Source organism: Halichoerus grypus, chromosome 13 (assembly GCF_964656455.1).
Source record: "Halichoerus grypus chromosome 13, mHalGry1.hap1.1, whole genome shotgun sequence".
Taxonomy (NCBI): Eukaryota; Metazoa; Chordata; class Mammalia; order Carnivora; family Phocidae; genus Halichoerus; species Halichoerus grypus.
This window is the reverse complement of record NC_135724.1, coordinates 74,043,435-74,058,098: the sequence shown is the minus strand read 5'-3', so window position 1 is coordinate 74,058,098 and position 14,664 is coordinate 74,043,435. Positions and strand designations below refer to the sequence as shown.

General features: G+C 46.7%; 2 protein-coding genes and 1 long non-coding RNA gene across 12 annotated transcripts in view; 1 reads left to right on the top strand and 2 right to left on the bottom strand.

The window, feature by feature from the left end:
* TTC28 (tetratricopeptide repeat domain 28) overlaps positions 1 to 1,396 on the bottom strand; it is a 621,832-nt gene extending 620,436 nt beyond the window's left edge. For 2 of the 3 annotated variants that reach the window (XM_078060812.1, XM_078060814.1), the window contains exon 1: positions 1,197 to 1,396. In XM_078060812.1, coding sequence (XP_077916938.1) covers positions 1,197 to 1,298 — 102 coding nt within the window. In that variant the 5' untranslated portion in view covers positions 1,299 to 1,396. The remainder of the gene's footprint in view (positions 1 to 1,196) is intronic. The other variant, XM_078060813.1, reaches the window with a different exon arrangement.
* Positions 1,397 to 1,501: 105 nt separating this feature from the next.
* LOC144379928 (uncharacterized) lies at positions 1,502 to 8,658 on the top strand. Its single transcript, XR_013443473.1, has 2 exons — positions 1,502 to 1,930; positions 6,617 to 8,658. It is a non-coding gene; the product is annotated as an uncharacterized LOC144379928 (long non-coding RNA).
* The window catches only part of CHEK2 (checkpoint kinase 2), an 84,124-nt gene continuing 74,794 nt past the window's right edge, over positions 5,335 to 14,664 (bottom strand). For 6 of the 8 annotated variants that reach the window (XM_036123066.2, XM_078060818.1, XM_036123060.2 and 3 more), the window contains 6 exons: positions 13,798 to 13,884; positions 12,653 to 12,816; positions 12,344 to 12,459; positions 11,224 to 11,309; positions 6,848 to 6,928; positions 5,335 to 6,031 (listed from right to left, as the gene is read on the bottom strand). In XM_036123066.2, the coding sequence (XP_035978959.1) occupies positions 5,942 to 6,031; positions 6,848 to 6,928; positions 11,224 to 11,309; positions 12,344 to 12,459; positions 12,653 to 12,816; positions 13,798 to 13,884 (624 nt within the window). In that variant the 3' untranslated portion in view covers positions 5,335 to 5,941. Of the gene's footprint in view, positions 6,032 to 6,847; positions 6,929 to 9,811; positions 9,843 to 11,223; positions 11,310 to 12,343; positions 12,460 to 12,652; positions 12,817 to 13,797; positions 13,885 to 14,664 lie in introns of all 8 variants that reach the window. The other 2 variants (XR_013443472.1, XM_078060817.1) reach the window with 2 other exon arrangements.

The window sequence follows — 14,664 nt, the reverse complement described above, 5'->3', positions numbered from 1 at the left end:
AATATTTACCTGCCTTGAAGGAAAAAAATCCTATAAGCCTAGTGTTCCCAAATGATGAAGAGAAAGAAGCATGCATTTTTAATTCAGGTTTTGTTTTATAATTACTTTTAACCTAGCTAGGGTATACATAGTTGATGGTTTACACTAAGCAACGTATACTGATTTTGCCTAGAACATACTGAAAACATGGCAATATAAACACTCACAGAAGTTGAGACGAGAGAAAAAAAATCACATTTTACAGTAAATCTCACAGAGATATTAATCTCAAAAGCTCCTGAAAATGTCTCAAGAGCTCCTATTTTGGAAACTCTCTAAGTTATTCAGTCTTCTTACAAATACTGAATGACCATCTACCATGTGCCAAGCAGTGCGCCTGGTACCAGGATGCCATGGTGAGCTATAAACAGAACAGGTCCCTGATCGCTGGAAGCTTACTCTAAAATAGTGCCTGTCGAATCTGCCTGATCATAACAACTTGAGAGTTTGTTAAAAATTCAAAATCTGGTCCTCTGCCTTGGAGAGTTTGTCTGTGGCCTGGGAAGAGCTGTGACGCCAGCATTTTTATCAAGCTACAGATTATTCCTATGCCTGGGCAGTTTGGGGAGCCAAATCCTCAGGGCCATCCCATCTCATCCTCTGAGAGCCACACCTCCAAAGTCCATTTTGCTCAGCATCCTTCACCCTGACCGATACCCCAAAGACACTACGAAGCTGGGGTGGATGTCAAGCATCCCAAAATCACTCTGTGCTGAGACACCGCCAGACTTGGTTCCTTCCAGGGACCGACAGCTTACTCCCTGTGATTCCACCTGGGGCTGTCTGCACCTGAGTCTCTCAGGGCAGCACCGACACCTGCCTCCAAGCGGCTGCCATTACCTCTCCCGTGGGCCCTGGGCCGGGGCAGCCGCCGCCCCGCGAAGGCGAAGGCAACAGTGGAGACGTGGTGCTCATTAGGCGCCGACTGTATACCCCCCCCCCCCCGCGCGCGCGCACACATACTCTATCCGAAACCCAGCCGGGCTGGCGGCAGACCGAATCCCGCCGCACAGCGGCGCGAGGCAGGACAGCTCGAACCCGGACGGTGGGGCGGGTTCCGCCTCGCGGCCGCTCGTCAGCTTCCAAGGCCCGGCCCGGCTCGCACCGACGGAGTTTCACAAAGAAAGTCTCCCGGCCCGCGCCCCTCACGCACTCACCGGCGCCGGCGCCGGCGGCGACTCGGGCTCCCGCCGCCTACGGCTCCGTGCCGGGGTCGGCCCCGGTGCTGGCTCGGGCGCCGGCGGCGGCGACTGCTCCATCCCCGCGGGGCCCGGGCCGCGTCCGCCTCGAGCTAACGGTCCCGCCAGCTAGGCGCGCGCGCCGGACCCGCGCGCCATGTTCCCGCCGTACCGCGCGCCGCCGCGGCAACCCACACCACCCCCCCAACAACCGCGCACGCGCGCACTCGCCGCACCAGCTCCCCGCGCGCCTCCGCGGGTCCCCCCAACCGCGCAAGCGCGCACTCGCCGCGCCCCCTTCCCCGTGCGCCCCGCCTCGCGCCCTCCAGAGCCGGCCGCTGTTCCCGGCGTCGCGCCCACCCCCTCCGCACCCGTCCGGCCTGGCTGGAGCGCTCGCCGTTCTGGACTTGGCGCCGCCGCCTGCCGCACTGCAGACGACCCCCGGGCAGGCCCCTGGGCAACTGCCCCGCATTGCCCCATATACTTCACAGGTCACGCCGGCCTTGCGGCGAGGGTCTGAGCCAGGAGGGAATTACCCCCAAGAAGTGCCGGGGAAGAACGCTACTAAGGTGATGAGATCCCCGTCATGGAAGTATGCAAGCACGTGCGCGAGAGTAAGTGGCACAGTGAATGCCCATGTCCCTGGGACAGCCAGACTCAGTGGAGAACCTGAGGTCGAGCCCCACATCTCCTCTAACCTTTGCGTGATTAAGGTCAGTTCTCTGGGGGCCTGTTTCTCCTTAATCAGGAAGGCCGATAACTAAGGTGTGTTGGGAGGACTCAAACAATCAGGATGGTGTCAGCACAGCTCCTAGTACTTACTGAACGGTTATCAGGTGACAAGACCTAAGTAGTTTTGTGTACTGGTTAAAACCAAAGGCTCTAGGGAAGGGAAATCTCAGTTCAAGTCTGGCCTCCACCTCTTGCAAACTGGGAAACCTTTAATAGGTCACTTGACTGAAGCAGAAAGCCTTGATTTCTAAATCAGCAAATGAGAAAGTGGCAATAATACCTCACAGGGTTGAGGTGAACTCTCAGATGCACGTCCCTCCTTGAGCACGCCTGGCAGCGCCACACTTTCCAGGGTTCGCTGGTATAATTCTGGCCCTTTCCTTCCAAGACTCCTAAAAGCTTAATGAAAGGGGCTCTGCTCCCAAACTCTGTGGTATAATTAGCTGGGAGGGGTTCACTCAACCTTGGGACTGTAGGGACTGTTACTTCCCACATCTTCGCTTTCCATTCTCTGCCCCAAACCTCTCTGAAAACCCTAAAGTTGGCAGAAAAACAACAGCAGCAAATGTTTTTCCCTACTAGAAAAAAAAAATCTCCAAGGGTCTCTCGGAGTTTGTAAATGGTTGAATTTATTAATTTGACCTTTTCCAGATACTAGTGACAGTAATAATAATTCAACCTGGAGTAAAAAAAGAAACAAATTGAAAAGTCTCGGGGTGGTAGCTCACTTCAGGCATAGCTGGATCCAGGTGCTCAATGACCCAAATCTTGAATCTCTTTCAGCTCCCTTCTCTCTTCGATGACTTCTTTCTCATGCAGGCTCTCCAGTGTCCCAGGCAGCACCTAGCTCATATCTGACCAGGAAAACAGGAGCTGTTTGCCAATAATTCCAGCCAGTCTCAGGGCTGACTTTCATTGCAATTATTTAGGTCAGAAGTCCCTACTTGAGCCAATCACAGCAAGATTGGCCAAACCTGGCTATACTGAGCCCCTCTAGAAAGGGGATGGGGCCAGGGTGAGTGGGAGGAGGGATACCTCCCCCAGAAAAAGTGATGCAGTTATCACGAGAGGCATCAGATGAGGATAGGCACAAATAAAAGGTGTCCACTGCACCTATCTAGGCATGCAGCAGGTCAACCATGGAACAACATGCCTGTTCTACAGCAATGGCAGTTACTTCAGGCACTGTGAAATGCCCCTCCACCTCTGCTCCCACCATCCACCTAGTCCTGACATTTCCCACGTTAGATCAAAGGCATCTCAATTATCTGCCCAACTTGTGTGTGCCCCCGCCACCCCAGAAACTGAACGGATTATATTACGTCCCTGTTCAAGATTTTTCCATGGCACCCTCTGGCTATTTATATGTGATCCTCCCACACTTTAAGGATGGAAGGCAACATTGATAGATCCCTTATCACACACCAGGCACTTTAAATGACATTCCCCCATTCAATCCTCACAAACACCATATGAGGCTGCTACTCTTACTGCACCCACTTTATAGATAAGGACATAAAAGTTCAGCAATTTCAAAGCCAAAGTCAGGAAGTGCAGAGAGCTCAGATTGGCACAGTATTGTTTTTACCACTAATGTTGCCATCCCAGCTCCATTTGCTCATTTTTTCGAAGTCCTGGGCCCACCTCCAGGTAGGAGGCTAGTGGGAGGAGCTCCACCAGGGAAGGAAGACCTTGTACCCCTTCAGCTTCATAGTCGGGGGGCAGGCAGACATTTAGCGTTACCAACTCCCCATTTCCTCCATAACTTCATGAAATAAGGGAAAAGAATTGCCTCAAAAGAAAACTGGAGTGAGGTCAGGAAGAAGTGGATGCTGGGTGGCCCCAAATAAGCAGCTGACATCTTATATTAGTTTCCTATGGCCTCTATTACCACAAATTGGGTGGCTTAACACAAATTTGTTCTTATAGTTTTGTAGTTCAGAAATCTGAAATCATTTCCACTAGTGAAAGTCAAGGTGTAAAGGACTGGTCCCTTGTCCCTTCAGGAGAGACTCTGAGGGGGAGAATCCATTTCCTTGCCTTTTTTCAGCTTCTCATGGCCGCCTGTATCCCTTGACTTGTGGCCCCTTCTTCCCTCTTCAAAGTGGCTCACTCCATTCTAACTCTGACTCCTTCTGTGTGTGTCCCTCTCAAACACTGTGATGACACACCCGTCCCAGAATGCCACCCAGAAGAGACAGGATAATCTACCCATCTCAGGATCCTTAATCATATCTGCAAAGTCTCTTTTGCCACGTAAAGGAACATATTCATATTCTGGGGATGAGGATGAGGTCATCTTTGGGAGCCATTATTCTATCTACTATGGTCGGTATAATCAGAGGGAGCGAATATAAAGTGCTCTGGAAACAGAGAAGGGCTGGTTGGCTCTGCCCCAAGAGGGGAAAAATGCCCTAAGAAACCACAGCCTTCACATTAAATATTCAAATGAGCTAAAAACCCATCTAACTTGGCAATCTCCACCTCATTCTTTTAAATATGCAAACCACTTAAATCCCCATCTAGCCCCCACCAAGCCCCTGCTCACACACACACACACACCAGGCCAGCCAAGCCTCAGAATGCTTGCACACCCTTCTAAAGAAAATTACCAACCACCACCCAACTGCCCACAGCAACAGCTGTGTACCCCGAGGCCCTGGCTGGCTCATCAGTGGCATCAGAACCAAGGCATTCAACTCATGGCATGACCAGTGAGCTATAATGTGGCCTACTATCAACCAGCCAAAGATAGAAGCAAAATCAGTGGGTCAGAAAGAGACAAGAGGAACCAAGCATGACAGCTGCCTGGGTTCCTGATGGATCCCGGGCCAGACATCTAACCTTGAAACAAATCCCCTTTATCATGAAGTAACCTAAATGAGCTTCTGTTCTTGCCACCAAGGTGTCCCAACCTACACAGATCATGGTGTTGTACCCTCTCACAATAATTGAACACACTGGCATTCAGGATTTAGATATCAGTCTCTTGTGAGTTTTGTCAGCGTGAGTCAGCATTCCTGAGTCTGACTGTATATGAGCCTGAGAAGATGAGGAATATTAGAGTCAGGAAGACCTGGGTTGGGTCCCATCTCTGCCACTTGCTGTGTGACACTGGACAAGTCAACTTACTCCTTCATCCTGGGTTCCTCACCTACAACATAAGGGCAGTCAGAGGACTTATACCATAGCATCACTGTGAGGACTGGACAAGATCAGCCAAGGGAAGGGCTTTATACAGGGCTTCCTTGGTTGTCATTGGCTCAACATGAAATGCCCACATGCCTCATTTGCATTTCCAAAATCCAAACAGCTTTGAAACCTGAGAGTCATCCATAACTCCTTTGACAGAAAAGTGACGTGCACTGACATGAGGCACTTATAGTCTTCTTTAACCCTTTTATTGTGAATATTTGCTGCAAAAGTATTTAAGTGCTTAGTTTTAGGACTCTACTGGGTGTTACAAATAATAGAGTTGATGTGCCATGTATCCTTCCTAAAACCAGGAAAATTTCAAATTTGACAACTGTTTTGGTCCCATGGTTTCAGCAACGATGGACCTGTACCTTTACACAGGTGAGGTGAGAATTTAAAACTGGCCTGTGGTATATGGTACCAAGGTACCTCCCATCTCATGAGGACTTTGGTGACTAGCCAGTCTCTACAAACCACCCCAATCTCCAACTTTCTAAAGAGTCTTTCGAATTTGTATGCAGCTTGCCCAGGCTGAGACCAGGGATACCCACCTGGTTCCAGCCAACATAGAGCACCAGACAAAAAGCACAAAACTGCAAATACACAAAAAAGGTGTGCAGCTAAAGAGCTCATCATCAAACAGAAGCCAAAGCCCAGGTTCCACTAGGTTTGGAATTGTGTATTGATGATTGTGAAAAAGCAACCGTCCCCACAATTAAAATAAACTATAAAAAACAGATTTAAAGAAAATGGCAGCAGGTTCAAGAAGGCAGGTTTCTTTCATGTTCAACCAAAGTTCACGACACAGCAGCACACACAGCCAGACGCTTTGTGGTGTCAGCATCCTCTGCTTCCCCTTCAAGAAGCCGCTTTTGACTTGTGGAAGGCTGGAAGTAAAAAGGGAGAAATGTTCAAAGAAAACCACTGGCTTTAAGATTATCAAAGTGCCCCACTACGCTTCCAGTACATTGGGAGCGTTTCATGTGAAACTTCTAGTACCAAGAATCAGGAGTCGTCCCCCTTGACATCTGAACCCCCACCACATCTGCCCAGAACTCAGACATGCTTATTGAATGGACATTTCTCTCCCTTGTGGCTTCTGACCACTTGATGGATACTGAAAGCAAGCAGCATAAACACCCTCCCTCCTCACTGTACTCTCCTCCTAAGTTATGAAGTTTAAAGGAACTACAATACCTCTTGCTGGGAGCCCCAAATCTTGCTCTTTTGTGGGAAGACCATCTTTTTTGTCTTTGTTTCCCATTCATAAAATTTCGAGGGGACAGTGGGAAGGAGAGTATTATTCATCAAAAGAAGGCAGGATAGGAATGAAGAGATATTAACTAATCCTAACAAAGAACCTTGGAAGAATAACATTATAATCAATAAATAATCAACCACTTGTCCAGATTATAAATTTTCAACAAGTTTAAATTTGAACTTCTAATACAGTCTTCCAATTTTGCCTTGAGGAGACCTCCTGAATGACAATCCCTGACTATGCTTCTTTAATGCATTAAACATACTCTTCTTATTAAATCTTCTAAGGGTGCTAGAGCAGATCGAGCTGAAACAAAATATCTACCACATTATTCCAAAAAAATATTAAGCAATTGCTACTAAAGAGACCTTTCAAGCTCATTCTCCTTGCTCATGAGCTCTTTAAAACTTAGCCTACATTTAACGACCATCATCTGGAATACCTGGGCCGGGACTTGGGGTAGAGCCGTTGGCTTATTTTCTTCAAAAAGTAAATTCTGAAATTTTCTCTTCATGTCCTCATCCTGTGAAAAAATGAAAAAAAAAAAAAGAAAGAAAACCTAAGTAGACTGTGTCTGAAGGAAAGAAAGCTCCTAAAAAGACAGGGCTGGGTTGCCCCTGGAAAGAAAAAAGTGGGTAAGGACACCCAGTCTGTCCACCAGAAGGCAGGGTCTTGCTGAGGCTCCAGGAGGTAATGGGCCATGCGCTCCTCAGCTCTGCCTTCCCGGAGCACTCTAATCAGCAGCCAATGCTCAGTTGACACTGGCTAAATCAAACCCACATGCCCTCAGTGGGTCAGAGAGAACCACAGACGTTAGCAGTCAACAGACTTTCAGAACCAGCATCCCAGATCCTGAGAAAGGGCAATCAGGAAGCCAGAAGCTGGGACTGGCTCAGTCCCCTGAGAGCGGACTCCATGAAGCTCCCCAGATCTTTCCAGGAGGTGTCCCCTCCCCATGCCAACACTAAGACCATTTACTAGGGCCACCCTAACAAAGCAACCCAGCACCCCAGAAAATTCTCCCAGCAAGTACTACGCAAGTCACCAGAAGGACTTGAAGCCCACAATATCCCAGAGCTAATGAGAAAGGAAGACAGATGAACAGACGTTTTGTGCTGCTAGAGGGAGAAGGGGGAGGGGGGGTGCATGTGCACATAGAGAACTCCTGCCCAGATGTCTATGAGGATAATTCCCACCTCTATGAATGTTACTTCTGCAGGGTTCAAGTATTTGCATCTAGGAATCCTGAAAAGTAACCTGGTGCAGCTCTCCCCATCTTCAGAAAGGTGAAACATCCCATGACTAGGATGGGGCCAGCTGGAAGCCCAGCTCAGCCACTCAAAAGTAGCGTGTGCACAAGACAGACCCACAGCTGCCTGATTCCAAAGCCCCATGTACCTTCCCACCCAACCTCCTCCCATTCCCCTCCCATTCCTCCCACTAAGCCAAGAGCACCACAGTAGGTGGGGGCAGAGGGCATAGGAGTGAAGGCCTCCAATATTCAGCAGTTTGGTATGTATAGAAAAATTGCACTGCTTGAGAATTAACTCACCTGTTCTATATCTAGTGGCTGAATCACCTGCTTCCAACACAGTTTATTGCATCACTCAGTGTAGCGCCCCACTGCCCATTCTGAGAGCACCACGTTCATCTGGATTCTGCTCCACAATCTCCCTTAGGATCTCACTTCCTACACTATGCCACTCTCAAAATTCCTTCCCCTCTTTCCTCCTATTCCTGCTCACAACCTCCACCGGGAATGCCCTCCTTGCTATCCTGCCCATCCATCTCACCCACCTTTCTCATTCACTCAGTGAACAACTACTTCCTGATCGGCCTTAGATGCCAGGCACTGTAAAAGGCAAAGGGGCCTCCATATAGAGGGACTCAATCAACAATAAAAATGTGGTCCCCCATTGTGACTAAACTGTGTCCACCTCCGCCCCCGAAATTCAAATGTTGAAATAGTAATCCCCAATGACTATTTGGAGACAGGGCTTTTAAAGAGGCAATTAAGTAAAAATGAGACTATTAAGGTGGGGTTCCAATCCAATATGACTGATGTCCTCAGAAGAAGAGAAAGAGACACAGGGATGTGAGTACAGAGAAAAGACCATGTGAGGACAGAGAGAAGGCAGTGATCTGCAAGGCAAGGAGAGACGCCTCAGGAGAAACCAAATGCGCCAACACCTTGAAATCGGGTCTTCTAGCCTCCCGGACTGTGAGGAAATAAATTTCTGTTGTTTAAGCCAACCCGTCTGGGGTATTTTGTTATAGCAGCTCTAGCAAACTAATACACCCACGTCATCCCCAGGCCACTCAGCCTTTAGAAGCTCTTCATATTGTGTGAACCTGTGAATACCTGAAACCCTAGAACCGTGACCCTATCTCATTCTGAGGATCCCCCCTATACTCTACACCTACCCCTACTGCCGCGTGTATCCCACTGCCCTGCTGTGACTATGGTCGGGGTTGTACCCACCCAGACTGTCAGCTCCCCAAGGCAAGGACTTATCTTACTCTTCTTGCATCCCCAGTACCTAAGTGTTGACACATGAGCTCATTAACCATCCTCTGAAAGAATGAACGCACAAAGAAATGAAAGCACACAGCAACATGCCATATGGCAGCTCTTTAAGACAGCCAGACAGAACTGCCCACAGGCCTATTTAGGCCTATATTTAAAACAAGTCATCGGGAAGCCTGGGTGGTTCAGTTGGTAAAGTGTCTGACTCTTGATTTTGGCTCAGGTCATGATCTCAAGGTCATGAGATCGAGCCCCGCATCAGGCTCCACGATCAGCACGGAGTCTGCTTGTCCCTCTCTGGCTGCTCCTGCCCCACTCACGCTCTCTCTCTCAAATAATAAAATATTTTAAAAAATGATAAATTAAAAAAATAAAACAAGGCATCAATTAGCAGTAATATTGAAAAAGGAGCTCATTATATACCACAGGTAGCAATGTGTATCCGCAAACACCTTCCTCAGAGATGTCTACAGTCTACTCAAAAATTTAAATTGTAAAATGCCTCAAAGGCAAGCAGGAAGGAGTTCTCGATTTCAGAAAGTGAATATGAGGCCAAAGAGTGGATGTTATAGGGGTGTCAGAGGATGATATAAAGGATGTTCCCCCCCCCAAAAAAAAGGATGTTCCCCAAACTGAACACTGTTAAGAGCAAAAGAGACTGGAACTCACATTCCAAACACTCAGTCCAGGGCCAGACCCACAAAGCCATTTGGCTTCTTCAAAAACACTGAAATTCCCCAAAATAAAACCTAAGCTATCACTAGCAGATGATTAACACAGGCAGTGTCCGCATTCTCGTCCTCACTGTGCTCATTCCACCTTTTGCAGCAAAAACAAAATGTGGTCCAGTGAGACCCCTGTGGCAGGACTGAACCTCACCTTTTCCTCAGTTGTTAGTGACAGTTTTCTTCTGAGACAAACAGAACAAGAAAAATAGGTTACACACGTTCGTAAATTGCAGGCGGCTACAAACCCTGTTCCCTGGCCTAACTGGCAAGCTCCATTTTTTTTTTTCCCCAAGACTAGCACAGCTCCTCTACGTCCACATCTGGCCCCAAGAGTTTCCCTATTAGGGCACATAAAAAGAGCCAAGAGGCATGTTTTTCTTTTTCATCAAAATTAAATCCCCACATGCAAAGGCACCCTTGTTTCCAAATTCCTTTTCTCCAGGGTCCTGCTGTTTCAAATCTGTGTGGTCTATTAAGTGCTAAATCATCTGACAGATTTCTTCTGGGGGGGAGACTGCTGTTTCCAGGGCAATAACCCAAACAAATATATCTACTTTTTTTTTTTTCTTTTAAGGATTTGTTGTTCTCAACCTGAGCTGGCCTGAGCATAACTGTTAGGTATGGAGGGCTGGAAGAGAGAAAGAATAGGGACAGTCTTCCCAGAGTCCCAGGAGCACAGTACTGAGACTGGACAGCCTGGATGAGTTTCTGGGCTAGTAATCCCCAGAGTACTTGAGCCTCTAGCTCAAGCTAGCTGGTTAAATTCCCCATCCCCACAGGAAACAGACCAAATGGAAATTAACAAAAAGGGATATGGCTGTGCTGAGTGGAACTGCACTTAACAGAAGGCCTGACATCCATCAGAAAACCTGCTCCACGCTGTAGCTAGTTCTAAAACCAAAGATCAGTCCAGCAAAGCCACAAAGGACTTCCAAGTCTGGCAGCTAGAATGAGGTCAGGGTATAATCCAACAACAGCCACAATGCCCTGGCAGGGACACATAGGTAATACAGACTTGAAAGGTGCACTAATGGCATGTTTACTCACCAAGAATAAGTGGGACCCTATATGCCCAATCACATAGGCTTAAGAAATAACCAGATTCTCCCCCCAGAGAAGCTGCCCTCCTCCTCCTCCTTCCCCTGCTCCCCTGACTTAAGGCTGAAGACAGCTGGGATGCAGCCCATCCCACCTGTTTGAGGGAAGAGGCTAGCACAGGTGGGGGTGGCGGTGGAGGTTCCGAACTAGAACCACTTCTCAAAGTACCACCGCCGAACTGCAGACTCGGGGAACGCAAGTGGGACTAGGACAGGCCATAAAGTGAGCTGTCCTGGGATCCCAGGAGTCACAAGTTAAGTTGAAAAGGTTGTACCCAAAGACACACCTACACTCATGAACCATATACACACAGAAACATACCTGACACACCTAAGCTCATTCTAAAGCAGGTGCATTAAACAGTCTCAACAAAGCGACCACGTTTCCAACTTCTTCCTTTATCCCTCAGGCACAGCTAAGAGCTGCCTATATAGTTTGTGCCAGCAAGCACTGTCCCATACCCACCTGAAGCCACGGGTGTCTTAAGGCTTCCTCTGTCGTAAAACGCACCTTTGGATCCACTATCAACAACTTCTTAACAAGGTCCAGAGCTAAAACAATGATAATCAAATATCAAATCATAGTGGAAAGGGTAGATACATTAAGTCAGCAAAATTAAAGTATGCCAGAATGACAGGCCAACATCCAGAAAGAGAGAGAGGCTAAAGTCATTGCAAGTCAGCAGGTGTGGGGGGCAGGGACCCCCTCCCCCGCAGTCCCTCTCACTCTCTGTCTTCAGAGCTCTCGGAGAACACCAGGAATGACCACAATGCCCCCCATCTCCCTTGGCTCACACATCACCACCTCTTCAACGCTCCCTGTTCCCCACCTCATTGCTGGACTCAAGTTCAAACTAATTAAATCTGAACTTCTACCTAGTTCTAGGAAGCTCAGGATGCTCGGCCAAGGCTCTCGAGACCCATGCACTGACAGTGAGAGTTTCTCAGCCAGCAACAGGCTCCTTGGAACTGCAGGCTTGGCAGAAAGAAAGCTTGACAGCAAGCAACAAGTGGAGGCTGGCTTTTATATTGCAACAATATTATTCCTTCGACATTCTAAGGTTTGACATTCTAAGGTTTAACAGAATCATCTATGTTATATAACCTGACAGTTTTCCTTTTCTACTTTTCCTTTTGAGAAGTACAAAGCTATACTTTTAAATTCTAAAACACAAAGAAATTACTTTAGCTCTTACATGCTTACCCAAAGGAGACTTTGTACTGAAAAGTTACTTATTTTGTACACTTACTAGGTACCAGACACTTGCTTAGATTACAATTACCCTCACAAAAAACCTTTAAGGTAGGGGTCTACTGTACCCCCTTTACATATAAAGAAAAGGGTAACTCAGACAGGTTAAGTAATTTGCCTAAGGTCACAAAGCTAGGAGTAGCAGACCCAAAATATGAGCCTTGGTCAGCCTGGTTCTGGAGCCTATGTTAACTTCCTTTGCCCCTCAAAAGGTGCAAAACAAACAACAGAAAATAAGAACAGGAGGAATGTAACAGAATGTGAAAATAAATTTCCACCACAGCATACACATATTTTAGCAAACCACAAATTCTTAACCCTTTCATATCCATACCCTTTTCTGAGACCTCTGCCCAGACTTCAGAAATGAAATTGAATTTTCCACTGGTGATCTGATCCTTCAAAGACACTTGAGTCTTATGCTCAGAGAAAGGTGGATACCCACTAAGGCTTAATGTTGGTAGAGAGAGAAAGGAAAAGAAATCAAATTATAATCTCAGTGGCATTCAGACATACAGATTATTCTTTAAATCAATGATCAAAAAAGGTCACCCAGTGTAAACACAAGCTCTCTACCTGGACACGTTTCTGACTTCGCCTAATTATCTCCAACCAGACTCTGAAGCAATGAAACTTTTCTTACCAGATAAAAAGAATCACTCCTAAACTCCAGCAATCCACAGCTCGGTTATATCCAGTAGTCCCAAAGGAATTAAGAACCTCAGGAGCCAGGTAGGTGGGAGTCCCACATAAGGTTCTCATGAGAGAGGTCTCCCCCAAAATCTTAGACTGCCCAAAATCAGTAATCTAAAATTAAGGACAAAAGGGAATCATTTTTAATGGTATCATAAAATAAAAAGATTAACATAGTTGGGGCGCCTGGGTGGCTCAGTCGTTAAGCGTCTGCCTTCAGCTCAGGTCATGATCCCAGCCAGGGTCCTGGGATCGAGCCCCGCATCGGGCTCCCTGCTCCGCCAGAAGTCTGCTTCTCCCTCTCCCACTCCCCTGCTTGTGTTCCCTCTCTCACTGTGTCTCTCTCTGTCAAATAAATAAATAAAATCTTAAAAAAAAAAAAAAGATTAACATAGTCTTGCGAGTCCTAAAAGGCATGCAGGCTAGATCAGTTCCTATCCTATATGGTTCATGCCTGCTGTTAATCTGGAATCTCTAACTTTAACACTGCAAGTTAAATTTCATTTTGCTTAAATTAAAATTTCCAGGCCAAGGAAGCTCAAGGTTTCCTCTCCAACTTATCTGTGGTTCTCCGTAACCTTACAAAAAGGTTTATAACCCTTATCAAACCCAGACTCTACGGTCCTAATTAGTTATGCAGAGTTTTTCTTAGACCCTAGTTTCTCAACCAATCTCAACACTGGAATGTTTGAGGAACTTGGAAAAAATACTCATACCTTCAGCAAATTCTGAGATGCAGTCTGGGTGTCATGATTTATTTATTTATTTTTTTAATCAATAGGAGATTCTATAGTGAAGCCAGGCTTGGGAAGCACATTGCCTTAGAAAGCATGGGAAGAAAGGGGATGGGATTCTCTCATCCATCTAGACCCCTCCTTCCTCTCTGAACAGAAGTGGCTTGTATACAGTGAAGCTCAATAAATGCTCATTAGAATCTGGATCAGAGCAATACTGCCTGATCACTAAAATAACTGCTAAAAGTGGAAAGGTCAAATTCTCTACCTTTTTATGCTCCCACTTTTTACTTGATGAATTTTATAAGTTTATGAACAGAAATCTACTGGAGTGGCCACATAGAGAACATAAATTTCTTACCTTTATAAGACAGTCCTCTTTTTGAGATGAGAGTAGAACATTCTCTGGCTTTAAGTCCCGATGTATAATACCATTTTCGTGAAGGTACTACACAGAAAGGGAGGCATGACCCTTGGATTTATGGAGTAGGTAAGTGAGTAAACACACACACACACACACACCCCTTATAGCTGGGTGAAACCATAAGCCAGGTTACTCACAACCACATTCCCCCAAATCATAGAAAACCACTGGGTAAAGGGCTTAATGTTTACAAATTTTTCTTTTCTTTTCTTTTAAGATTTTATTTATTCATTTGAGAGAGTGAGCAACTGAGAGAGAGCACAAGCAGGGGGCGGGGAGGAGGGAGAAGGAGCAGACTCCCTGCTCCCATGCAGACTCCCACACAGGGCTCAATCCCAGAACCCTGGGACCATGACCTGAGCTGAAGGCAGGCGCTTAACCAACTGAACTACCCAGGTGCCCCACAAATTTGTTTTCAGGAAAATCTTTAGGGGCGCCTGGCTGGCTCAGTCAGTAAAGCATTCGACTCTTGATCTCAGGGTTGTGAGTTCGAGCCCCACGTTGGTGTGATTGAAGATTTAAAAAAATCTTGAAAGAAAAAGATTAAAATGCCACTTATGACAATAGACCATTTATTTCACTCTTCAAAATAATAAACACCCCTTCACATTGCCAGAAATATAAGGTGTCAATTTCAATAGTAAAAATGTAAATAGTAAAAATAGTAAAAATGTCAATAGCAAAAACTGAGCCTGGGTGGCTCAGTCACTTAAGTGTCTGTCTTCTGCTCAGGTCATGATCCCAGGGTCCTGGGATCAAGTCCTGCATCAGGCTCCTTGCTCAGAGGGGAGTCTGCTTCTCCCT